This window comes from Tamandua tetradactyla, chromosome 13 (genome assembly GCF_023851605.1).
Source record: "Tamandua tetradactyla isolate mTamTet1 chromosome 13, mTamTet1.pri, whole genome shotgun sequence".
NCBI lineage: Eukaryota > Metazoa > Chordata > Mammalia > Pilosa > Myrmecophagidae > Tamandua > Tamandua tetradactyla.
In genome coordinates this window covers 39171302-39197605 of record NC_135339.1, presented here as the reverse complement: position 1 = coordinate 39197605, position 26304 = coordinate 39171302, and the positions used below count along the sequence as shown (strand labels likewise).

Genomic DNA, 26304 nt, shown 5'->3' with positions numbered 1-26304 from the left:
TGTATATTTAAGTTTTTGAGGAACCGCCATGCTGCCTTCCACAGCAGCTGTAACAGTTTACATTCCTACTAGTAATGTATAAGGATTCCGATTTCTCTGGATCCTCCCCAAAACTTGTAATTTTTTCTGTTTTTTTTTTTTTCTTTTTAGTAATAGCCATCCTTGTGGGTGTTAGTAGTAATATGTCTTTTAACTTTTCATTTTGAAATACTGTCGGACTTACAGGACAATTAAAAAAATCATGCAAACCCCATACTGAGAACTCTGGCATACCCCTATCACTCCAGATACCCAGATACATCAGTTTAACATTTTACATTTGTCATTTCATTCCTTTGTCCATCTATGCGTCTGTCTTCCTGTCTACATACCGATCTATATTCTGAACACTTGACTGAAGGTGTATATGTCGTGCTTCTTGAGTACTTAATACTGTTTTAGAACTCTGGCCTATTTTATAGATTTTCCAAAAGTGCTAACCATATTTGAAGTGAGGATAGAGAGGAAATAATTAAAGGGAAAGATAGTATTTGAGAGAGTGGTATATTGGAAGAAGGTGGAAGGAAATGGTAGTAAGAACATAGATGTAAATATTAACCTTTAAAAAGAAGAAATCTTAATTTTGAAACAAGAAGATGAGAGAACTTTGATGTAATCTGGAAGAGTATGCAGCAGTCTTGCTAGATTGCTATCTCCTCACCCATTCACCCTGGGTCGTTTATGTCAGTTGCTGAGTTGTTTAGTGGCTGCCTAAGAGGCAGAAGAATATGATTAGAAAAAACAGAGGAATCAATCTAGGAAATAAGAGCAAAATCTTCCAGTTAGCATCAGTAGTCCAACTGAAATTGAAATGAAATGCAACTGGACATATATGTAGAATTTTCTTTTATTTACAACTTTGGGATTTGAGCTTCTATCTTTTGAGTGAACTTATTTTTGTTTTGGAGTATGTGCTTTTGTGCACACATGCATGGACAGCTGAGTTATAGAAGGTCCCCATCCTGTTAATGAGTTGAAAGTGGGTTGCACCAAGTCCCTATATTCCTAGAAATAATATTCTGAACAATGATTGCATTCCTTGGCCAATCCACATAAGGATAGTCTTATATAATCTTAATTTCCTTTTATAAATTTTTCTATTATATCTACTGTCTTACATTTTGTTAAATACGTAAGCATGATACAAAATATATTGTTTTCTGAGGTAATCTTCAATATCTCATTTAGCTGCCTTTCTCTACCAAAGTAATCATGCTTCTCATAGCAGTTTATGGTATGGCCCCAGTCCACTTCCCTGGGAAATATGATCAGAACTCTATTAAAAATACAGAATTACAAAACTAAAGCTAAATTTTAAAAAATGGTTACAGGGAAATAGGTGTATCAAGGAGGATTTATTTGATTTCTATCTTGAATCACCCTAAACACAGAAATATCATAACTTGATGTGTGAAGTCATTAAATAGAAACAAGTCTATTTAATTGAAGATCTTGATAGTGTTGCTATCTTTGCAGGTGGAGAGCAAGGATTTCTAGTGTTTTTCCTCCTAAATCTTTATTCCAACCACTCTTCTCAACTCTCTCTTCCCCAGTTTTTAGGATATTTGGGATTTGTTGTTTTCTTATTTGGTTAACAAACGTAATAGGATATTTTCCAGAAATACAGGAAATTCGGCCAATTTGATTCACAAACCTTCTCCATAATTTGTTAAGAAACAAACACTGATGTCTTAGAACAAATTTTAAAATCAACTATGAGCCAATGTTACTTAGTCAATGCTTTTAGTTTTAAGGATTGATACTACATGAACTGAATTAAATATACACATTGGGGTTTTTTTGTAATTTCAGTTCTTTGCTTTACATTTCTAAAAAGTTCATAATTTTAAGTGTGAGAGGTTAGTGATCGTCTCGTGTTTCATCACATTCGTATTTAATACAAAGTTATTATACTTTATAAGTTGTTTGAAAGTATATATTCACCAATTTCTTTCTTGTGCATCGAGGTTAGAAATAAAACAAGCCATTTATGGAAAAACATGAATATTGTTATGTAAATTACTCATTCACTCATTCACTTATACGTTATTGAGAACCATGAATTTTTATAAATATATTCCATTAATATGTGAAATGTATTTAAGATATTGCTAATTCTAAGTTGAAATTACCCATTTTGGCCCTTGGTTGAAAAAAAGTTTTTACTCTTTTCATTAACTTAAAATGAGAAATCACTAAAGAATAAATATTGTGAGAAAACCTAATCTTCACTTGAAGTTTGAGAGATGATGCTGACTGAAATCAATATCTAGAGTGAAGTGATACAAAAGAGTATTACTAAAGGATATATTTGTCTCAGAATCAGATTATTTTTAATACCTAGATTACATTTTGAAGACATAAAAGTTCCATATAATTTAAAATTAAAAAGTTTATTAACAAATAACCAGGATCTCTGCTTACTTCTTTTTTTCTTTTTTCTTTATTTATTGAACATACCAACATAAAAACACAAGCATTCTTACCATATGATGATTCTGCTTACTACTTATTAAAGAAATATTTATTTTTTATTTGTATATTTTTAAGAACATAGGAAAACAAGCTACCCAGTTTTTAAGCAGAATCAGATTAGTATAAAAAGTATATTCTCATTTTAGATGTATGACTTTGGTTTTTAATACTTGAGGCTTTTTATTTAAAAATACTTCATTTTTTAGAAACACTTTATAAACTGTGTGGATTAAACTGTACAGTGAAATGTTTTGTGTGTGCTATTTATAGAAGTGGAGCCTTTTACAATGTAAACTTTTCATTATAAAATCATCTGTTTGTTTATCAAACATATGCCACTTTGAAATGCTATTCTTTGCTGTGGGATACATTTTGGTTTTTTTTTTTATAGCTTCTTTCCTCATCCATGCCAAGAAAAAAACTGAAAACTTGGGTTCATGTTGTTGCTGCAAGGATTTGTTTTTAATATGAATGTACTGTATGCTACATCTTACTAACCTAAAAGAAGAAATAATATAAGCTTTACATACATCAATATTTCCATAGCCATCTACCCCAGGATGGAATTGATACCAGAAATGTAGGATATACTGAATTTTATAGAGACAGTAAAATTATTTGAATCTGGATTTCTTTAGCATCAATCAGATATTTTACAATTATTTTTGTGGTAAGATATACCATAATTGTGGTAAGATATACATAAAATCACTTTAACCATTTTGGTGGACAATTCTTTGACAGTAGTATATTGACAATACTGTGTAAGTCTCATCAGTATCTATTTCTATTGTGATCATCCCAAACCTAACCTCATACTTAGTTAATATTTATACCCAGCCCCCCTCCCCCACCACTGGTAATCACTATTTTGCTTTCTTTCCCTATGAAATTTGCTTATTCTAAGTATTTCATATGAGATATCATGCACTAACCCCTTTTTTACTATGCCATTCATCTAGACTGCGTTCCTGAAGTTTTGATTTATTCATTTCCACTCACCTGCCACCACTAAATGAAAGAAAAAAAATCAATTGAGCAAATAAGCAAGTAAAGCACTACTATGAGAGTGTTTTCTTTCCTGCTTAAAGGGCATCCCATCCCTCCACTCCACCACACTGGAAACTTGACAAGCATCCTAGATACTATTCTTTTCCCCATTCCTGCACCCAACTAGCCATTATACTTCTATCACATTACTTGATTCTTCTCTTCTAGGTCTTCACTAAATCCTAATTTAAGATCCTATAAACTAATTCCTACATTGTGGCAGTAGCTTCTTAACTGGTCTCTCAGGCGTTTGTGTCCCCTCTGCTCTAATCCGTATTCCACACCACTGCATGAGCAATTTTCCAAAACTATAAAGATCATCATTATAGTCCTTTGACTAAATTCTGTGACTTCCTATTTTCCAAAGAATTTCATAGTCCTTTTAAAACCTTGAACATGCTTATTGTTATGTCTCTATTTACCGTTCCAACCTCCTTGTATTAGTTAGGGTTCTCTAGATAAACAGAATCAACAGGGAACACTTGCAAATATAAAATTTATAAAAATGTCTCACGTGACCGCAGGAATGCTGAGTCCAAATCCACAGGTGGGCTGTGAAGCCGACAACTCCGATGGAGGGTCTGGATGAACTCCGCAGGAGAAGCTCACCAGCCGAAGCAGGAATAGGGCCTGTCTCCTCTGAATCCTCCTTAAAAGGCTTCCTGTGATTAGATTTAGCATCACTAATTGTAGAAGACACTCCCCTTTAGCTGATTACAAATGGAATCAGCTGTGGATGCAGCTGACGTGATCATGACCTAATCCTATGAAATGTCCTCATTGCAACAGACAGGCCAGTACTTGCCCAATCAGATAAACAGCTAACACAACTTGGCCGAGTTGACACATGTCCCTAACCATAACACTCCTTCACTTATTCATTCATTAATTCACAAATACATTTTGAGCGTTACCCTATGCAGGTGCTGATCTAGGTTCTAGGGATGTGAAAGTGAAGAAAAGCTACGTTCTTGACGTGGTTGGGCGTACATTTTAGTCTAGAAGAGAGATGGTAAATAAATTTACAATATTACTAGGGTGTTGATAGATGTTAGAGGGCAAGCTTAAAGCAAGATAATTTCTAAGTAATAAGTGGTGCTTATTTTCTATTTTTTTTTAAACTAAGATGGTGGTGAAAGGTTTCTATGGAGTGATGATACTTGAACTGAAATTGGAATGAACTAAGGGGAGAGAGGCTTGTGAATGTAGAAGAAAGACCTAACAACTCTTTTCCTAATTTAAACAACTATTTTTGTCACCACTATTTGATATTTGATACTTCATTTTGTTAATATATTATGAGAATATTTGCTTCTGGTCTTTTAGATAGGATATTATCTCTAGTTACAAAAAAATAAATAAATAAAACCTCATATTCAACCTTAAATACACATACTCATGTGACTAGAATCTAGAACAAGAAATGATCAATAGTAGTTCCGTGCACCAAGATTAACCTTATCCTGACATATTAAACCATGGATTAGCTTTGCACATTGTTGAAATTCATATGAGTAGAATCATAAAACATTTGCTCTTTCATGCTGTCTTTTTTCAGTAAACATAAAGTTTGTGTGATTCATCCCTTACTGGGTGCAATTTTAGTGTGTTCAATCTTATTGCTATATAGAGTAATATATATATGATTTTTAAAAACTTTTTTATTTTGAAATACTTTCAAACTTACACAACAGATACAAAAATAATATAAACCCCATTCAGACTACTCCAGCAAGCCCCTACCCTCCCATTACCCAGGTCCACCAATTGTAACATTTTGCCACATTTGTCATATCATTCAATCTATCCATGAATTGATCCATCTATCTGTCTATTTTTATCAGTCCATTTTCTGAACACTTGGTATTCATCATTCTCCTTGAACATTTAATACTTACATGTACATTTCTATGAAAAAGGATATTCACTTTTGTATCCACCTTCAGTGCAGTTAACAAATTCAAGAAATTTAACATTGATATAGAGCTTACAGTCTATATTCTAATTTTGTCATGCCCCGGTAAGGTCTCTTTGAGTCTTCCCTCGTCCCTTGTCAGATCTTGTCTAAGAATTATGTATTACCTTTGCCATTGTCTTTTTAGTAGATCTTGTTTTTTATTGTGAGAATATACATACAACATAAGCTTTCCCGTCTCAGTCACTTCCTAGCACACCACTGAGTGGAATTAATCAGTTCACTCTGTTGAGGTACCCTTACCACCTTCCAGTACTAAAACTTGATTCCATCTCCCCAAACAGAAACCCTATACCCATTTTGTGTTAATTCTCCATTCTCCCTGGTCCCCACCCCTGGCAGCCTATACTCTAATTTTTGTGTCTGTGAGCTTGCATATCCTCACATATTTTCTTTGTAGTTACCATGGGACTTAAATTTAACATCATGAATCTATAACAATCTTGTTTGCTCTGATGCCAACTTTACTTCAGTAGTATACACAGACACTATTCCTCTCCCCTCTATCCCTCCACCTTTATGTAGCTCTTGTCACAGATTACATATTTGTACGTTATGAGTCCAAAACTCCTGATTCTCATTGTATTTTATGCATTTGCCTTTTAGATCCTGTAGGAAGTAAAAAGTGGAGTTACAAATCAAAAATACAATAATACTGGCATTTATATTTACCCCTGTCATTACCATTACTGGAGTTATCTGTTTTTTCCTGTGACTTCAGTCTGTTGTCTGTTTTCTTCCTTTCAGCTTGCAACATTCTCTGTCGCATCACTTGTAGGCCTGGTCTAGTGGTAATGCAATCCTTCAACTCTCTTTTTAAGCAGTTTTATTAAGGTATATTCACATATCATACAATCCATCCAAGGGTACAATCAGTGGTTTACAGTATCGTTACATATTTGGGTATTCATCACCACGTTCAGTTTTAGAAAATTTCCATTACTAAAAAAAAAAATCCCATACCCCATTCCCCTTAGTATTGGTATGCTACATTTATTACTGTTGATGAAAGAATATTAAAATATTACTGTTGGCTCTGGTTCATAGTTTGCAATAGGTACAGTTTTTACCATATTCCATTCTATTACTCCTTGTGCTAGTGACGTACATTTGTTCTAGTTTATGAAAGATCATTTTTATATTTGTACTATTAATCACCGTCATCATCAACCATAGGGTTCACTATTATACAGTCCCATGTTTTATCCTCTAGCTTTCCTTCCAGAGTGGCATACTCAACTCTGAACCTATCCTTTCAACCAGTCACACACACAATTCAGTCCTGTTAATTATACTCACCATATAGTGCTACCATCAACTCTATTCATTTCTAAACATTTAAATACAACCTAGTTTAAAAATTCTGCATACATTAAGCCTCTGCTCCCCATTATGTACCCTCATTCTATTTCCTGGTAACATATAATAGATTTTAACTTTGTATATTTACTTATTATCATTAGCTTGTATTATGAGATCATACAATACTAGTTCTTTTGTATCTGACTTATTTCACTCAACATAGCGTCTTCAAGTTTCATCCATGTTGTGAATACTTGAGGACTTCATTCCTTCTTAATGCTGAAATAATATTCCATCATAAGTATATATCACATTTTATTTATTCATTCATCAATTGATGGACATAAGTTGTTTCCTTCTTTTGGCAATTATCAATAGTGTCACTATGAACATTTAGTATGTAGGTATCTGTTTGAACTGCTTTCATTTCTTCTGGGTATATACATATAATGGGATTGCTAGATTATATCGCATTTCTATACTTGTTTCCTGAGGAACCACCAAACTGCCTTCCAAAGTGGCTGCACCATTCTTCATTCCCACAAACAGTGACTAAGTGTTCCTATTAGTCCATATGCTCTCCAACACTTGTAGTTTTCTGGGGTTTTTTTTTGGTAATGGCCATTCTGATAGATATGAAATGATATCTCATTGTGATTTTGGTCTGCATTTCCCTGAGAGCTAGTGATGTTGAACATCTTTTCATGTGTTGTTTTTTTAGCTGTTTGTACTTCCTCTCTGGAAAAATGTCTGTTCAAGTCTTTTGACCATCTTTTAATTCATTTGTTTGTCCTTTTATTGTTGAGCTGTAGGATTTCTTTATATGTTCTGGTATTAAACCCTTATCAAATATGTGGCTTCCAAATACTTTCTTCCATTGATTAGGCTGCCTTTTCACCTTTTTGACAAACTCCTTTGATGCACAAAAAGTATTCAGTTTTGAGGAGGTCCCATTTATCTATTTTTTCTTTTGTTACTCATGCTTTGGGTTTGAAGTCTAAGAAACCATTGTCTCATACAAGATCCTGAAGATGCTTCCCTACATTTTCTTCTAAGAGTTTTTTAATCCTGTCTCTTGTAGTTAGATCTTTGATCCACTTTGAGTTCTTTTTTTTTTTTTTTGGCTTTTAAAAAGGGAAATTTAGTAAGTTGCTAGTTTATAGTTCTTAGGCTGAGAAAATATCCCAATTAAAACTAGTCTATAGAAATGTCCAATCAAAGGTATCCATCCAGGAAAAGGTATCTTGGTTCAAGAAGGCATATAAAGTTCGTGGATTCTCTCTAAGTGGAAAACACAGTCAGAGTCTCTCTCTCATCTGGAAGGGCACTTGGCAAACACAGTGTCATCTGCTAGCTTCTACTCCTGGCTTCCTGTTTCATATTTCATGAAGCTTCCCGAGAGGCATTTTCCTTTTTCATCTCCAAAGGTCACTGTCTCATGGACTCTGCTTCTTGTGTCTGTGTTGTTCTGCTCTGCTTTCTCTGAATTTCTCATTCTGCAAAATGTTTCCTCTTCTATAGGACTTCAGAAACTAATCAAGACCCACCCAGATGGGTGGAGACACATTTCCCCCAATCCATTTTAGCAACCACACTTGATTGGATTACATCTCCAGGGAGATGATCTAATTACAGATTCAAACAGACAGTATGGAATAAGGATTAGTCTGCCTTTACAAAATGGGATTTAGATTAAAACATGGCATTTTCTAGGGGACATACGTTCTTTCAAATCAGCACACCCTGTATTCTGGATTACCTTAATCTTCTTTTTTTTTAACTTTTTTTATTAATTAAAAAAATTAACATACTAAACATTAAGATATTCCATTCTACATATACAATCAGTAATTCTTAATATCATCACATAGTTGCATATTCATCATTTCTTAGAACATTTACATTGATTTAGAAAAAGAAATAAAAGACAACAGAAAAAAAATAAAATGATAACAGAGGAAAAAAAAGATTATACATACCATACCCCTTACCCCTCGCTTTCATTTACCACTAGCATTTCAAACTAAATTTATTTTAACATTTGTTCCCCCTATTATTTATTTTTATTCCATATGTTCTACTCTTCTGTTGATATAGTAGCTAAAAGGAGCATCAGACACAAGGTTTTCACATTCACAGAGTCTCATTGTGAAAGCTATATCATTGTTCAATCATCATCAAGAAACATGGCTACTGGAACACAGCTCTGCATTTTCAGGCAGTTCCCTCCAGCCTCTCCGCTACATCTTGAACAACAAGGTGATATCTACTTAATGCATAAGAATAACCTCCAGGATAACCTCTCGACGCTGTTTGGAATCTCTCAGCCATTGACACTTAGTCTCATTTCACTCTTCCCCCTTTGGTCGAGAAGGTTCTCTCAATCCCTTGATGTTAATTCTCAGGTCATTCTATAGTTTTTCTCAGCCCCTTGATGCTGAGTCTCAGCTCATTCCAGGATCTCTGTCCCACGTTGCCAGGAAGGTCCACACCCCTGGGAGTCATGTCCCAGGCAGAGAGGGGGAGGGTGTTGAGAATGCATGTCATGTTGGCTGGAGAGAGAGGCCACATCTGAGCAACAAAAGAGGCTGTCTTGGGGGTGACTCTTAGGCCTAAATTTTAAGTAGACTTGACCTACCCTTTGCGGGGTTAAGTTTCATATGAACAAACCCCAAGACTGGGGACTCAGCCTATAGCTTTGGTTGTCCACACTGCTTGTGAGAATATCAAGAATTCAACTTGGGGAAATTGAATTTCTCCCCACTCTCACCATTCCCCGAAGGGGGCTTGCAAATACTTTTCCAGTCACTGATCAAATCACTCTGGGATTCATCGGGGCATCACTCTGGACAAACCAACAAAATCTCATGTCCTACCTGAGATTCCAAGTACTTATGACATTCACTCAAACTATCTACATGAGTTATATTAGGAAATGCTCTAGTCAAAATATAAATTTTGTAACAAATAAACATTTTTTGCTTTAGTCTCACCCATAAGGTGACATTTTAAAGTATAAATTATCATCTGTTTTCAGCACCCTGCAATAATGACATTCCTTTGTTCTTCCTCATGCAAAAACATTTTTAAAATTTATACATTGTACATTTCACTATTATTATACACTCTAGGCATTCCTAGATTATACCATCTCGATCTTTACCATTTATCTTTCTTTCTGATTTCATTTATGTCCCCAGCCCTCCTCCCTCTATCATTCTCACATGCAGCTTCATTCAGTGTTTTAACATAATTACATTACAGTTAGGTAGTATTGTGCTGTCCATTTCTGACTTTTTATATTCAGTCCTGTTGCACGATCTGTATCCCTTCAGCTCCAATAACCCAATATCTCACCCTATTTCTCTCTCCTGATGGTATCTGTTACCAAGGAAATATTCCAAGTTTATTCACTAATGTCAGTTCATATCAGTGAGACCATACAGTATTTGTCCTTTTGTTTCTGGCTAATCACACTCAGCATAATGTCCTTAAGGTCCATTCATGTTGTTACATACTTCATAACTTTATTCTGTCTTACAGCTGCATGATATTTCATCTTATGTAAATGTCACAGTTGTTTAGCCAACTGTCTGTTGATGGACATTTTGGCTGTTTCCATCTCTTGGTAATTGTTAATAATGCTGCTATAAACATGTAAATGTCCATTTGTGTCCTTGGCCTCATGACCTTTGAGTAGAGACAGTGTATACATGGGTCCTGTTTTTTAAAACCATTCTGCCAGACTATGTCTTTTGATTGGAGAGTTTAATCCATTAACATTCAGTGTTATTACTGCATGGGTAGTACTTTCTTCTACTATTTTGCCTTCTGGATTTTATATGTCATATCTAATTTTCCTTCTTTTTACCTTTACTCATAGTCTTCCTTTCTACACTCTTCTCCACACCTCTCTCTTCTGTCTTTGTATCTGTCTCTAGTGTTCCCTTTAGTATTTCTTGCAGAGCTGGTCTCTTGGTCACAAATTCTCTCAGTGATTTTTTGTCTGAAAATGTTTTAATTTCCTCCTCATTTTTGAAGGACAATTTTGCTGGATATAGAATTCTTGGTTGGCAGTTTTTCTCTTTTAATAATTTAAATATATCATCCCACTGTCTTCTTGCCTCCATGGTTTCTGCTGAGAAATCTACACAGTCTTATTGGGCTTCCCTTGTATGTGATGGATTGCTTTTCTCTTGCTACTTTCAAGATTCTCTTCTTTCTCTTTGACCTCTTGACATTCTGATTATTAAATGTCTTGGAGTATGTCTATTTGGATCTATTCTCTTTGGGGTACGCTGCACTTCTTAGATCTGTAATTTTAAGTCTTTCAGAAGAGTTGGGAAATTTTCAGTGATAATTTCCTCCATGAGTTTTTTTCCTCCTTTTCCCTTCTCTTCTCCTTCTGGGACACCCACAACATGTATATTCATGCACTTCATACTGTCTTTCAATTCCCTGAGTCCCTGCTCATATTTTTCCTTTTTTTTTTTTCCCTATAGTTTCTGTTTCTTGTTGGATTTCAGATGTTCCATCCTTCAGTTTTGAAATCCTATGTTCTGTCTCTCGAAATCTACCATTGTAGGTTTCCATTGTCTTTTTCATCTCTTCTACTGTGTCTTTCATTCCCATAAGTTCTGTGATTTGTTTTTTCAGACTTTCAGTTTCTTCTTTTTGTTCCTTCCTTGCCTTTTTTATATCCTCCCTCAATTCATTGATTTGGTTTTTGATGAGGTTTTCCATGTCTGTTGTACATTCTGAATTAATTGTTTCAGCTCCTGTATGTCATTTGAATTGTTGGTTTGTTCCTTTGACTGGGCCATATCTTCAATTTTCCTAGTGTGATTTGTTATTTTTTGCTGGCGTCTAGGCATTTAATTACCTTAATTAGTTTATTCTGGAGATTGCTTTCACTTCTTTTATCTAGGGTTTTCTTGCTGTATGAATTTGTTGTCTATCTGTTCTTTGACATTCCGTTCAGCTTTATTTGGACCTTTAGCTTAAGTTTTGTTTAACAGAGGAAAATTTTTCAGTTCTTGTTTTCTTGTTTCTTGCCCTGCTTGTGTGGTGCCTTTCCCCCACACACACTTAGGAGGGTCTACTTAGATATTATAGACCCCAGCCAGATTTTCCCAGACCAAACTGGCCTCCTATCAGGAGGAAAGAGTCACCTGCATCAGTTTTCCCTGAGGGTGAGACCCAGCAGGCTGAAAGACTTTCCTGTGAAGTCTCTGGACTCTGTTTTTCTTATCTTGCCCTCTGTGTGGCACTTGTCTGACTGCAGGTCCCACCAGCATAAGATGATGTGGTACCTTTCACTTTGGCAGACTCTCCCTGCTGGGGGCGTGGTGGAGACAGAGGAGAGGTTGTAGGCTAGTTTTAATGGCTTCAAATTACCAAGCCCTGGTGTCTGAATTCCTTGATGGAGGGATTCCACCTGAGTTGGGCTTCTCCCCTCCCCTGGGGTAGGCACAGGCTCCAGACAAGCCCCCAAAAGAGCTCACTTCTGCTTATGCCTGGGGCAGCTGCAGCCTGAAAAGTCCTGCTGCTGTATCCAGAGGCAGTCAAGCCTTTGTAGATACACAGCCACAAAAACCTCTGTTTCCTTCTTTTTTTCCCCCCTTTTTCTGTCACTCTTGCCCCCTTGGCACTGGGGCAAAAATGAGCAACCTCCACTTTGATCAGGTTCACCTAAGCTTGGGTCCTATTTTTAGTAGTCAGAATTTGTTAATTAGTTCCACAATTGGCGTTTGATTGTGCCCAGTCCCTGCTGCTGGTAAAGTCCTTTCCTTTCCCCTCTGGGAAGCGGCCTGTGAGGGAGGGCACTGGCCACCGCAGCTTTGGGAACTCACGGTTCTGGGGGGTGCTCGCAGCCAGTCCAGCTGGTCCAGACTGGGGTACACTGTGGTCACTGACGTGGCCCCAGGAGCTTTTCTGTACTGTTTCTGGTTATTTAGTAGTTGTTCTGGAAGACGAGCTAAAACGCGTATGTTGTTAAGCCGCCATCTTGACCCGGAAGTCCCGGTTAATTTTTTTATTAGGGGTCCACTTTCATTCTTTTGGATATGGATATCCAGTTCTCCCAGCACCATTTGTTGAAGAGACTGTTCTGTCCCAGTTGAGTAAACTTGGCTGTCTTGTCAAATCAGTTGGCAGGCCTATTTCTGAACTCTCAGTTTGGTTCCATTGATCAATATGTCTGTCTTTATGCCAGTACCATACTGTTTTGTTTTTTTTTTTCTTTTCTTTTCTTTTTGCATGGGCAGGCACTAGGAATTGAACTCAGGTCTCCAACATGACAGGTGAGAATTCTGCCTGCTGAGCTACCATGGTCTGCCCAGTACCATGCTGTTTTGATCACTGAAGCTTTGTAATATACTCTAAAGTCAGCCAGTGTGAGTCCCGTAACTTTCATTTATCTAGGAATGTCCTAATCTCTCCTTCATTTTTGAAAGTTTTACAAGGTATATAATTCTTGAAAAGTTTTGCAAGATAAAGAATATTTTTGCCTTCAGTCTTCAAATATGTGATCCTATTGCCTTCTTGCCACCATGCATCTTTGCATTCAGCAGTTTAATTGTAATATACCAAGACATGCGTCTCTCAGTTTATCCTGTTTGGAGTTCACTGAACGTCTTGGGTATGTATAATCATGTCTTTCATTAAATTGAGAATTTTCAGCCATTATTTCTTTGAATAGTCTCTATGTTTCATTCTTTCTTCTTCTCCTGAGACTCCCATAATGCATATATTGGTGTACTTGATGGTGTCTCACAAGTTCCTCAGTCTTGTTCACATGTCTTTATTCTTTCTTCCTCTGAACTTCAGACTAGATGATTTCCATTGTCTTATCTTAAAGTTTCTCTGGTTCTTTCTTCTGCCTGCTGTATCTGTCCTTACCCCATTATTGGACTCCTTTATATTCTGGACTGTTAAGAAGGATTTTCTTACTAGTTTTTACTGGTTGTTCAAAGCTACTACAGGAGGATGGAGCCCTGGAGCATCTCAGTGGGCCATCTTCATCAGCCCAGGGGTCAACCATTTTATTTTAATCTTAGAGTAAAGACTTAAGATTATCAAAATTTAGGATTATATACCATCATTGTCAGTCTCCTAAACAGTGAAAATCAATAATCTAGGTGTATTGAAGACATCAGGGATAAAACAGATGCTAGCTAACATTTAACATGAAACAAAAGATATAAATGCAGAAAGAAGGAAGATAACGTATTGAACATTGGGCTTTCTAAGTATAGAATCCTAAGAAGCCACTTGAAAACATTGCTGAATTCTTAACTGTTATTAACAGTAGGGAGGATAAACTTGCAAAAAGCATTGATATATATATATATATATATATACATATAGCAAGATTGATCAGATATGGAAACATACCTTATTATAGCAACCATAAAAATATATAAAATAAGGCACATCTTCAGGCCTGAAGAAGAAAGTGCCAAGAGATGTGCCCCTCCCCCCCCCCCCCCAGGCACTTCTTCCAGTCAGCATGGTGTGCAGAGACATCGGACTCTGAAGGAGATCCAAAAGCTTCAGAAGAGCACAAATCTATTGATAAGGAAGCTGCCCTTCAGCCTCCTGGTAAGAGAAATATGTGCTAAATTCTCTCGCAGTGTGGACTTTAACTGGCAAACCCAGGCCCAAGCTGGCCGTACAAGAGGCAGCAGAAACTTTTCTAGTTCATCTCTTCGAGGACGCCTACCTGCTCTCTTTACATGCTGGCCGTGTCATCCTTTTCCTGAAGGATGTACAAGTGGCCAGAAGGATCCAAGGCATTGAAGCTGGACTTGGCTGAGCTCCTACAGCCAGCGTCTCTTGGCAAAAAATTAAGAGATGACCACTCAGTTGCATGGAAGTGTGCAGCATGTTTAGTATGCAAATCTCCATCTACCAGATTAATCTCATCTTTATGGAAATCAAGTTATTGAATGGACTGTGCCTGTCAACAAAGTTATAGCTTTTCAAAAACTTAATTGGCCTTGAAATACAAAATATTTTGAGGTTTAATGTTGTATTCCTTCCACTAAATGCCTGTCAGTGTTATTCAGAAATTCTAACCTGTGGAATTTAACATTTTATTCTTACTTTTAAATCAAGATGTATAATTATACTTCGGAATTTTTTGTAACTGTGGAAAGATAACAAATAATTTTTAATTAAAAAATTTTAAACAGGTTATTAAAGTATACACAGATTATACTTTTTTATTATGTGCTAACATTAAGTTCTATATTTATATATTACCTTTGCAAATTTAAATGAGAAAAGTGAGGGATGTTTGTGCCTCCAGTGGAGTGAATATGAACAGAAAAAACTTTGCCTTATTGCAACTGGAAGTAGTTTAAAAGATTTCCAGAGAAATGAGAAATGCCACCTAAAGATTTTAGATTTTGTCTTTGCTAAAAATGATTAGTGATAGGGGACTACTACTTATAATGTGTCAGTTAGCTGAATTCAGATACAAATACTGTTGTTGACTAAACAAATTTTAACCCTTTAGAGAAACCTAGTATTGTTCCACCTTAACTCATAGTTATGCAAATGTTAAAATAAAGCATATCTGTCCATGGAATACATCTATTAAAAAAAGCGGGAAATTTCAAACCACATCACAACAATTAGTTGTAGAATAGATTGCAGAGTTTAGTATGGTTACAATTCCACAATTTTAGGTTTTTACTTTTAGCTGCTCTAAAATACTACAGACTAAAGGAAATATCAGTATAATGATTTAGCATTCATCCTCATTTGTTAAACCTTATCTTCTTTGTATAACTCCACTATCACTTTGATCTTTCTCCCACTTTTTAGGGGTGTTTGGGCTATGCCCATTCTAACTTTTTCATGTTGGAATGGGCTGTTTATAATATGGGATGAGGGGATGGAAATAGTTGATGTTCTAAAGATCCTAGCTCCTCTGCCTTTCAGGACTTATCTGGTCCAGGGACCCATCTGGAGGTTGTAGGTTTCTGGAAAGTTACCTTAGTATGTGGAACTTTTGTAGAATCTTATATAAAACCTTAGGTGTTCTTTAGGATTGGCAGGAATGGCTTGGGTTGGGGTTTGTGAGCTGTGATAGGTAGCAATGTCTGACTGAAGCTTGTGTAAGAGTGACCTCCAGAGTAGCCTCTCAGCTGTTTGAACTCTCAGCCACTGATACCTTATTTGTTACCCTTCTTTTCCCCCTTTTGGTCAGGATGACATTGTTGATCCCATAGTGCCAAGGCTAGGCTCATCCCTGGGAGTCATCTCCCACTCCATCAGGGAGATGTTTACCCCTTAATGTCATGTCCTCCTTAGCAAGGAAGGCAATGATGTCAGTTGCAGAGTTGGGCTTGGAGAGAGTGAGGCCACATCTGACCAACAAAAGAGGTCCTCCGGATAGTACCTTTTAGGCATACCTATTGTAGGCTAAGCTTCTCCGCTATATACATAAACTTCACAAGAGCAAGCTTCAAGATCAAGGGCTTGGCCTATTGATGTAGGTGTCCCTGATGTTTAACACAGTATTGGGTTTCCCTGGTGGTAAAGTTGAATAGTTTCATATTTTTTCTCCCATCCCTCCAGGGACTTTGCCAATACTTTTTGATTATCTGCTTAATATACTCTGGGATGTATCCAGGCATTACACTGCAGGGTTAAAAGCCTTCATTCTTATCGTGGGCACCATGTATTTGGGTTGTTTAACTGATCTGTCCAGACAGATTGAGTTACATAATGTGCCTCAAAAAATTTAGGTTCTAGCAAAATATCTTTCTTCCTTTGGTCTCAAAGAGTAGATGAGGTTCTAAAATGTAGACAATGTCTTCCTTACCCCTGTATTCTGAATTGCCTTATTCCCGACCTGATCAGCTTCATTTTTATCTCTAAATACCAGGTTATACCTATATAGAACAGCCTCTCAAAATCCAGAAATGACAACTACTGCTTGGGACTAAATGTGAGTGCTATAAGTACTTACAATCTAGGCCCCTGTTTTCTTATAAGTATTTTCTAAGTGAGACCATACAATATTTGCTCTTTTGTTTCTGGCTTATTTTGCTTCACCATATGTCCCACAGGTTCATTCACAATTTTGCATGCCTCACAACTTTGTTCCTTTTTCGTAGCAGCACAGTATTCAAGCATATGTATACACCATCGTTTGCAAATTTACTTCTCACTCAGTGCATCCTTCAGCCACCCCCATTCTCTGGACATCATGTATAACGTCCAAAGTCAACAGTCCATCAATACTCTCAATTTTAGATAATTTCATTGTTCCCAAGAGGATAACCAATAAACACACCTTCATCAAATGGAAAATCCAAACCTCCCCTTAACTCTTGTCCCTCTCCTCCCACCCCCCAGTTATTTAGCCCTGGTATTGCTGTGGTTCTGTTGATTGTTTCCTGTTAAACATAGTCCATGCAAATAGCAGTTTCCCTCCTATACCCCGAAATTATGCACTCTTTGTACAAGATTCATACCTTTGTAGTGATTCATACAAGAACTTATTTATATTTGTAGTGTTAATCAGTGGGACACATAGGTCTCTACAACCTCTTTCAATCATGTTCACCTTCAATATGGTAAGTTACTTATAGACCCACTAGATAACCACCTTCACTTCTATCCCCTTACATTTAATTTCAACCCCATTAGCTAACTATTCACCCATCTCTAGCTTCTGTATATCTCTAAGTCCCCTCTATTCGGTATTAATAAGCCTCTGATTTTACCTTTACCATGGTCATAAAATTGGAATCATACTACGGTATCTGTCCTTTTGTTTGTGCCTTATTTCACTCAGCATTATGTCCTCAAGGCTCATCCGTTTGTCATGTGCTTTGGGACATCATTTCGTTTTACTGCTGCATAATATTCCATCGTGTATATATACCACATTTTGTTAATCCACTCATCTGTTGATGGACATTTGGATTGTTTCCACCTTTTGGCCATTGTGAATAATGCTACTATGAACATCAGTGTGCAAGTGTCTGTTTGTGTCACTGCTTTCAGCTTTTCTGGATATATACTGAGTAGTGGTATTGCCAGGTCATAGGGCAACTCTATATTTAGTTTTCTGATGAACTGTCAGACTCTTACATAGCAGCTATACCATTATACATTCCCACCAGCAGTGGATAAGTGTCCAATTTCTCCACATCCTCTCCAACATTTGTAGTTTCCTGTTTAATAGCAACCATTCTTTTGGATGTGAGGTGGTATCTCATTGTAGTCTTGATCTGCATTTCCCTTATATCTAATGAGAATGAGCATCTCTTCATGTGCTTTTGAGCCATCTGTATTTTCTCTTCAGAAAAATGCCTATTCATATCTTTAGGCCATTTTATAATTGGGTTGTTTGTTCTTTTGTTGTTGAGTTATCTGATTTCTTTATGTATATAGGATATTAAATCTTTATCTGATGTGTGATTTCCAAATATTTTCTCCCATTGAGTTGGTTGACTCTTCACCTTTTTGACAGTCTTTTGAAGTACAAAAGCATTTGATTTTGAGAAGTTCCCATTTATTTTTTGTTGTTGTTGTTGCTTGTGCTTTGGGTGTAAAGTTTAGGAAGCTACCTCCTATTGCTAGGTCTTGAAAATGTTTTCCTACCTTTTCTTCTAGAAGCTTTGTGGTACTTGTTATTATATTTAGGTGTTTGATCTACTTTGAGTTAATTTTTGTATAGGGTGTAAGATAAGGGTCCTCTTTCATTCTTCTGTCTATTGAGATCCAGTTCTCCCATGCCCGTTTATTGAAAAGACCATTTTGTCCCAGTTCAGTGAATTTGGGGACCTTGTCAAAGATCAGTTGAACATAGATTTAGTGGTCTATTTCTGCACTCTCAGTTCAGTTCCATTGGTTAGTATTTCTCTGTCCTTGTGTTTTGACCACTGTGACTTTATAAGAAGTTTTAAAATCAGGAAGTGTTAATCTTCCTACTTTGTTCTTCTTTTTTAGGATGCTTTTAGCTATTCAGGGTCTCTTTCCCTTCCAGATGAATTTGGTAACTACCTTTTCCGACTCTTCAACGTAGGTTGTTGGAATTACGATTGGCAGTGTGTTGAATCTGTAGATCAATTTAAGTAGAATTGACATCTTAACTACATTTAACACTCCTATCCTTTCAACCTATTTAGATCTTTGATTTCTTATGTTGTTTTCTGTGTACAAGGCCTTTTCATCCCTAGTTAAGTGCATTCCTAGATACTTGATTCTCTTTTTTTTTTTTTTGTATACTCTACGGTGGGAGTCATATTTCACTCTTTTTCCATGTGACTATCCTGTTATTGCAGCACCATTTCTTGAATTTTTTTGGTTGGGGGCGGGGGTGTAGTTCATGGGCCGGAAATCTAACCCAGGTTTTCCCACATGGCTGGAAAGAATTCTACTACTGAACTATCCTTGCACCTCAAATACTTGATTCTTGTAGTTTCCATTTTCACCTTTGGTTTTGTTTTGTTTTGTTTTTGGCATGGGCAGGCACTAGGAATCGAGCCCAGGTCCCCAGCATAGCAGGTGAGAACTTGGCCTGCTGAGCTACCATGGCCACCCTAGTTTCCTAGTTTCTTTTTTTTTTTTTTTTAATTTTTCTTAATAAAACCTTTCAACATACAATGTGAACATTCTTTTTTTATCACATAGCTGTATATTCATCATCATGATCATTTCTTAGAACATTTGCATCAATTCAGAAAAAGAAAACAGAAAAAAAAATTCATACATGCCATACCCCTAACCCCTCCCTTTCCCTAATTTCCATTTTGAATGGAATTTTTTCCTTAATTGACTCCTCAGTTAGGTCATTGCTTGTGTATAGAAACAATACTGATTTTTGCACATTAATTTTATATCCCACCACCTTCCTAAATTTGTTTATTAGCTCAAGTAACTTTGTTGTAGATTTCTCAGGATTTTCCGAATATAGTATCATGTCATCTGCAAATAAATTTTACTTCTTCCTTTCCAATTTGGATACCTTTTATTTGTTTGTCCTGCCTGATTGCTCTAGCTAAAACCCCAAGTATGATGTTGAATTATAGTCGTGACAGAAAGCATCCTTGTCTCATTCCCAATCTTAGGGAGAAAGCTTTCAATCTGTCTCCATGGAGTATGACACTGGCTATGGGTTTGTCATATGTGCCCTTTATCATACTGAGGAAGTTACCTTTGATTCCTACCTTTTGACTTGTTTTTATTAGAAAAGGATATTGAATTTTGTGGAATGCTTTTTCAGCATCATTCAAGATGATCATGTGATTTTCCCTGTCATTTTATTAATGTGCTTTGTTACATTAATTGATTTTCTTGTGTTGAACCATCCTTGCATTCCTGGTATAAACCCCACTTGGTCATGGTGTATAGTTCTTTTAATCTGTTGTTGGATTCAGTTTGCTAGTATTTTTGTTGAGAATTTTTACATCTATGTTCATTAGAGGATTGGCTTGTAGTTTTCCTTTCTTATAGCATCTTTACCCAGTTTTGGTATTAAAGTAATGTTAGCTTCATAAAATGAGTTAGGTTGTGTTCATTTTTCCTCAATTTTTTTGAAAAGTTTGAGCAGGATTGGTGTTTGTTCTTTTTGGAATATTTGAAAAAATTCCCTTGTGAAGTCTTATGGCCCGGGCTTTTCTTTATAGGAAGATTTTTGATGACTGATTGAATCTCTTTATTTGTGATTGTTTTTTTGAGATCTTCTGTCTTCTCTTATGATTTCTTTTATTCCTTCAGGGTCTGTGGTAACAATCTTCCTCTCATTTCTGATTTTGTTTATTTGCATCCTCTCTATTTTCTTTGTCAACCTTGCTAGTGGGCAATCGATTTTATTGATTTTCTCAATGAACCAACATTTGATTTTACTAATTCTGTTGTTCTTTTGTTCTCCCATTCATTTAACTCTGCATTAATCTTTGTTATTTCTCCTATTTGCTTGGGATAGTTCGCTGTTCTTTCTCTAGTTCTTCAAGGTGAGCAGTTGAGTCCTCAATTTTTACTCTTTCTTGTTTTTAAATATAGGCATTTAGGACAATAAATTTCCATCTCAGCACAGCCTTTGCCACATCCCATAAGTTCTGATATATTGTGTTCTTTTTTCATTTGTCTCCAGATAGCTACTGATTTCTCTAGTAATTTCTTCTTTGACCCACTGTTTAAGTCTGTTATTTAATCTCCATATATTTGTGAAATTTCTCATTCTTTAGTGGTTTTTTTATTTCCAACTTCATCCCATTGTGATCAGAGAAAGCGCTTTGAATAATTTCAGTGTTTTTAAATTTATAAAGACCTGTTTTGTGCCCTAGCATACTCTCTATCCTGGAGAATATTCTGTGAGCACTAGAAAAGAATGTATATCCTGGTGTTTTTCCATGTGACAACCTATTTGTGTCTGTTAGATTTAATTCATCTATCAAATTAAGTTCTCTTTTCCTTGTTGATTCTCTGTCTTGTTGTTCTGTCTATAGAGGAGAGAAATGTATTGAAGTGTCTCACTATTATTGTTGAAACATTTATCTCTTCTTTCAGTTTTGCCAATGTTTGTCTCATGTACTTTGGAGCTCCTTGATTGGGAGCATAAACATTTATGATTATTTCTTCTTGGTGTATTGTCCCTTTTATTAATATATAGTATCCTTCCTTGTCTCTTAGGGTGTCTACATTTAAAGTCTATTTTGTCTGATATTAGTATAGCTACTCCTGCTTTCTTTTGGTTACAACTCTCATGGAACATCTTTTTCCATCCTTTCACTTTCAGTCTATTTGTATCCTTGTGTCTAAGATGAATCTCTTGTAAGCAGCATATAGCTATATTTCTTAATCCATTCTGCCAATCTGTATCTTCTAATTGTTAAGTTTAATCCACTAACCTCCAAAGTTATTACTGTAAAGGCATTTCTTGAGTCCATCTTCTCATCCTTTGGATTTTATTTGTCAAATCTATATATTTTTTGCCCTTTTTCTCTTTTAAGTTACCCATACTGGTACTCTTCAATTCTTTGTCCTCCAGACCTCCCTCTCCTTTCTTTTCTTTTTTTTTAGTCAGCTGAATTCCTTTTAGTTTTTCTTATAGGGCTGGTCTCTTATTGACAAATTCTCTCAGCATTTGCTTGTCTATGAAAATTTTAATCATTCCCTCAGATTTGAAGGACAGTTTGACTGGGTACAGAATTCTTAGCTGGAAATCTTTCTCTTTGGGGATCTTAAATTTGTCATACTACTGCCTTGTTGCCTCTATAGTTCCAATTGAGTAATCCGAACTCAGTCTTATGTGTTTCCCTCATACGTGATAGATTGTTTTTCTCTTGCCACTTTCAGGATTTTCTGCTTCTCCTCAACATTTGACAGAATGATTAGTATGTATCTTATAGTAGGCCTATTTGGATATATTCCATTTGGAGTTCATTGGACTTCTTTGGTTTGCATATCTATATCTTTTATAAGGGTTGCAAAGTTTTCCCCCATTATATCCTCAACTAACCTTCCAGTCCCTTTACTCTTCTCCTCTCCTTCTTGGACACTGATGATTCTTATATTTATGCATTTTGTTTTATCCATCATTTCCCTGAGATCCAATTCAAATTTTTCCATCTTTTTTGCCCTGTGCCCTTCTGTGTGTTTGAAATCAGTTGTCCTAGTTCACCTTTTCTTTCTTCTGCTTCTTCAAATCTGCTGTTGTGTTTCTCTAGTGTATATTTTATTTGTCTACAGCATCTTCAATCTCTGTGCTTTCTGCTATTTTTTAATTTATTCCTTCAAATTCCTTTTAATGCTCTTCTAGTGTCTTCTTGATCTCTTTTGTGTCTTTAGCCAACCGACTGATTTTATTTAGTAGAGTTATTTGCACATCTTTGATTAGTTGTTACAGAATCTGTGTCTCCTCCAGTGTTTTAATTTGGTCATTAGTCTGGGCTATATCTGATTGCATCTTGATATGCTTAATGATCTTTTGTTGCCTTCATGGCATGTAAATGTCTTGATAGTGTTGCTTAGGAAGTTGATTTCCTTCAGTAGTCTCAGGGTTTGTATTTGTGCAACAGGTATAGACCAGGATGTAGGCCGTGGGCTAGGGCATAACTGTGTTGACAGTTTGTAGCTCAGGCATAGGTCCGGGACTCTACACCAATGCCTGTGAATGTGGGGTGCGGGGCTCAGGGTTATCGAGGTACAGTGCAGGGGCTGTGGGGGCAGAGTACATCTCAGGCAGGCCTTGGAGCACAGGAGCAGGGTGCCCTGTGGGAGACACTGAGGTTGGGTGTGGCATTAGGCGGATGGGGTTGCTGTGCAGATGCAAGGGGGCTGGTACATAGATAGGATGTGAGTGGGTGCATGGATCATGAGGCTCATGGATATAGGGTGTAAGATACAGGGCACAGATGTCAGGGTACAGGGAGGGCAAGGTGCAGGTATGTCCTTGCAAAGGGAAAAGGATCCAGAGAGGCCAGGATGCCAGTGCCTGAGAGTGCAAGGGTGGGTCACCAGTCATGGGGGTTGAGGAATGTGGATTGGGGTGGGTGATGTTGTGTGGGCAGGGCCCTGGCACAGATGTGGGGGGTGGGGTGCAGTGATGCACACATGTGCATGGCAGGGACTATGTAGCACAGATGCACAGGTGAGCACCTGCCAGGTGTGGGAGCAGGGTGCTTGTGCCAGGAGTGAGTAAAGTGTGTGCACGTGGGCATGGCAGGGGTCACGAGGTCAGTGCAGGGATGCTTGGGTGCTGGGTGGGGGGAGATGTGTCTGTGCATGTGTGCGGGTCTGGGGGACAGGGCCCTGGTGTGCCTGGTTCAGGGCGGGGCCCTGGTGTGCACGTGCACAGAGCTCAGGGGCAGTGGGACAGAGTTGTGCCTGTGTGGCCTGGTGGTGCTGGGTGTGGCTCGGATACACAGGTCAGCGCTTGCCCAGAACTGGAGAGGGTATGGTGGGGGTGTGAGCGTGCATGTGTCTGGGCGGACTAGACACTGATGTACATGTGTGCAGAGCTCAGGGGTGGTGGGGCAGAGTAGCACGACTGTATGAGTACTGGGCGTGGGTTGCAGGAGGATCAAGGAGAGATTGTGCTCTTACATGGGGAGGTGGGTCGGGCTGGGGTAGGATGTGTGTGGCGGGCATGCATGAGGGTTGGAGTGGGCGGAGCAGGGGTACTAGAAGCACAGGGTGCGGGTGGGGGGCTGGTGATGATCTTTAGGTGCGTGAGGTGTTGGGGGACTCACCGCACATTAGTGTTGCCTGTTCAAGGAACATGGCTTGGTTTGCTTCCTGTCATCTCTCTGTCCATGCTCTCTTCATGGCTCCAGGCCTCCATTTGGAAAGGGGCGTGTTAGACTGTTTGCACTAGCTGATCGGTCTCCAGTTCTCTGCATCTCAATTCTTCAGCTTTTGCAACCAGGGCCTCCCTGTGTGGTATAGAAGACCGTCCCAGGTCACACCCTGGAATCATTGTCCCAGTCGTTTTTCTGTCACCTCTCTAGCTATTCCTTGGAGCAGGGGTGAACTTCACCTATCCTATTCTGCCATCTTCCTGGAACTCCAATACGGTATGTATTTTTAAACACAGAATGAAACCAAAGCAGAAAATCTTTCAGGACCTGTCTTCTTTGGAACACACTGAGAAACAGTATGTTAGAAATTTGGTTAAATCCTTTTGGACACCAAAATGTCAGTTATATCTAAAATCAGAAAAGGAATGGGAACTTGTACTTATTACATCCTTACAAAAGAAATCTCAGTAAAGGACATTTAAAGGAAAATACTGGCAAGTTTATATGAAAATGAAAAAATTAGGGGGCGGATTTGGCTGCAAAGATGATCAATAAAGGGATAATTTGCAAATTGATTTTAAAAGACTCCTGCAAATGAATAAGCGGTAATCTAGGGAAAAAATGATATATAACTAGCATATATACAAGGAAAAGTTTTCAACGTTCATAATCAGATAACACAATGGAAATATGATTTTTAATTTCTGTATTATCCACAAGTTGATATCTTCCTCCTAATTGGTATATTTACTCTGCATACTCACTTTATAAGAGTCTATAAGATGGTTAGAAAAATCTTTGTATTGAGTTACCACATTACATGTGTGAATTAAGTATTGCCCTCACTGCCAAGCATAGCAACTGATTTTGCTGGTAGACATTTCACATTCTTTCTCTTTTTCCTAGTTCCCACTCTGTGATGGTTCTCACACAAAGCACAATGAGGAGACTGGAGACAACGTGGGACCTCTGATCATTAAGAAAAAAGAAACTTAAATGAACAGTTTTGATGCTGCAAACTAACTTGTCATAATGTTACCTGATTGTTTAATTAGAATGAATACCACTTCTGTGTGATTTGCATCTCCTAGATTCTAGATGTGTGATATATTGCAAACTACAGCTTTCACATTCATGGTTTGCCTTACTTGTTGAAACATCGTGGTGCACATTTGTTTAAACAGAAAAAAAAAAAGGAAAAAGGAAAAACCAACCTCATGGCCTGTGGGTTATTTCAGTCTTGTAAGGAACCATTTCTTTAAATTTAAAATAGTGGTATTAGAATATAGTTGTATGTTGACATTAACAAATTATTCTCAAAATCATGTATATAGAGATTGTACTTGTAATTTTCAAAGAAAAATTATCACCTCTTCATGTTACTTAACTAACCTAGCAAGTAAATTGGTTGTGATTAAACTACATTAATTTCTTAATACAATCTAGGAAAAATCTTACGACCTTGATTTTTCTTCTTGACAATAATGTCACTGAGAAAATGTGGCTTCCGGGTTTTCACAGTTTTCAATCAAAATGTACTATGAATAGCATTCTATTTAATTTCGAGTTGACCAGATCAATAATGAAGGGGTGGTAACTTCTTTGTATGCATTAGTCCACTAAAGGAACCGATAGTGGAAATTTAGAACAAAGTGATATTAGATTTAAAGTCATTGTGAAGGCTCTCTTAATATATAATGTTCTGAAGTTCTAGCCCAAGGAACAGCAAGCACTTAAACTGCGACATTGAAAGAATTGGGGGAGGACATAACGTCACGTCTTCTGAATGCAAAACCACACATCCATGGCATAAATGGTGGTCACAAATCTAAATCTTAGGTGTTGAGAGACTTTTTTCTCATTTTGGCTAATCCAGCACATAGCTAGTACTAATAGAGAAACTATTTTGAAGAGAAAATTAAGAATTACATATTCTTCTAAGTTGTATGCTCTTTTTCTTAAAAGCAAGAATTTGAAGATGTGTTTATATAATATTCTTCAAAGATTGAGACTAGAAATCTTCCATCCATTACTATTTCAGAAAAAAGAAAATATCAAAACTAAAAACAATTAGAAATAATCAATGAATTAAAACAGGAGTTAGGACGGGCCATGGTGGCTCAGTGGCAGAGTTCTTGCCTGCCATGCCGGAGACCTGGATTGGTTTCCCGGTGCCTGCCCATTCCAAAAAAAAAA

The 26304-nt window shown here is 37.1% G+C and overlaps 1 protein-coding gene across 2 annotated transcripts in view; it reads left to right on the top strand.

Moving 5' to 3' along the window:
• Positions 1-25565, top strand: part of CISD1 (CDGSH iron sulfur domain 1) — a 34399-nt gene extending 8834 nt beyond the window's left edge. The window contains exons 4-5 of one of the 2 annotated variants that reach the window (XR_013161600.1): positions 14334-14443; positions 25015-25565. Coding sequence is in view for 1 of the 2 variants with exons in the window: in XM_077125283.1 (XP_076981398.1) it covers positions 25015-25104 (90 nt within the window). In the remaining variant the exon portion in view is untranslated. The remainder of the gene's footprint in view (positions 1-14333; positions 14444-25014) is intronic. The other variant, XM_077125283.1, reaches the window with a different exon arrangement.
• Positions 25566-26304: the final 739 nt, after the last annotated feature.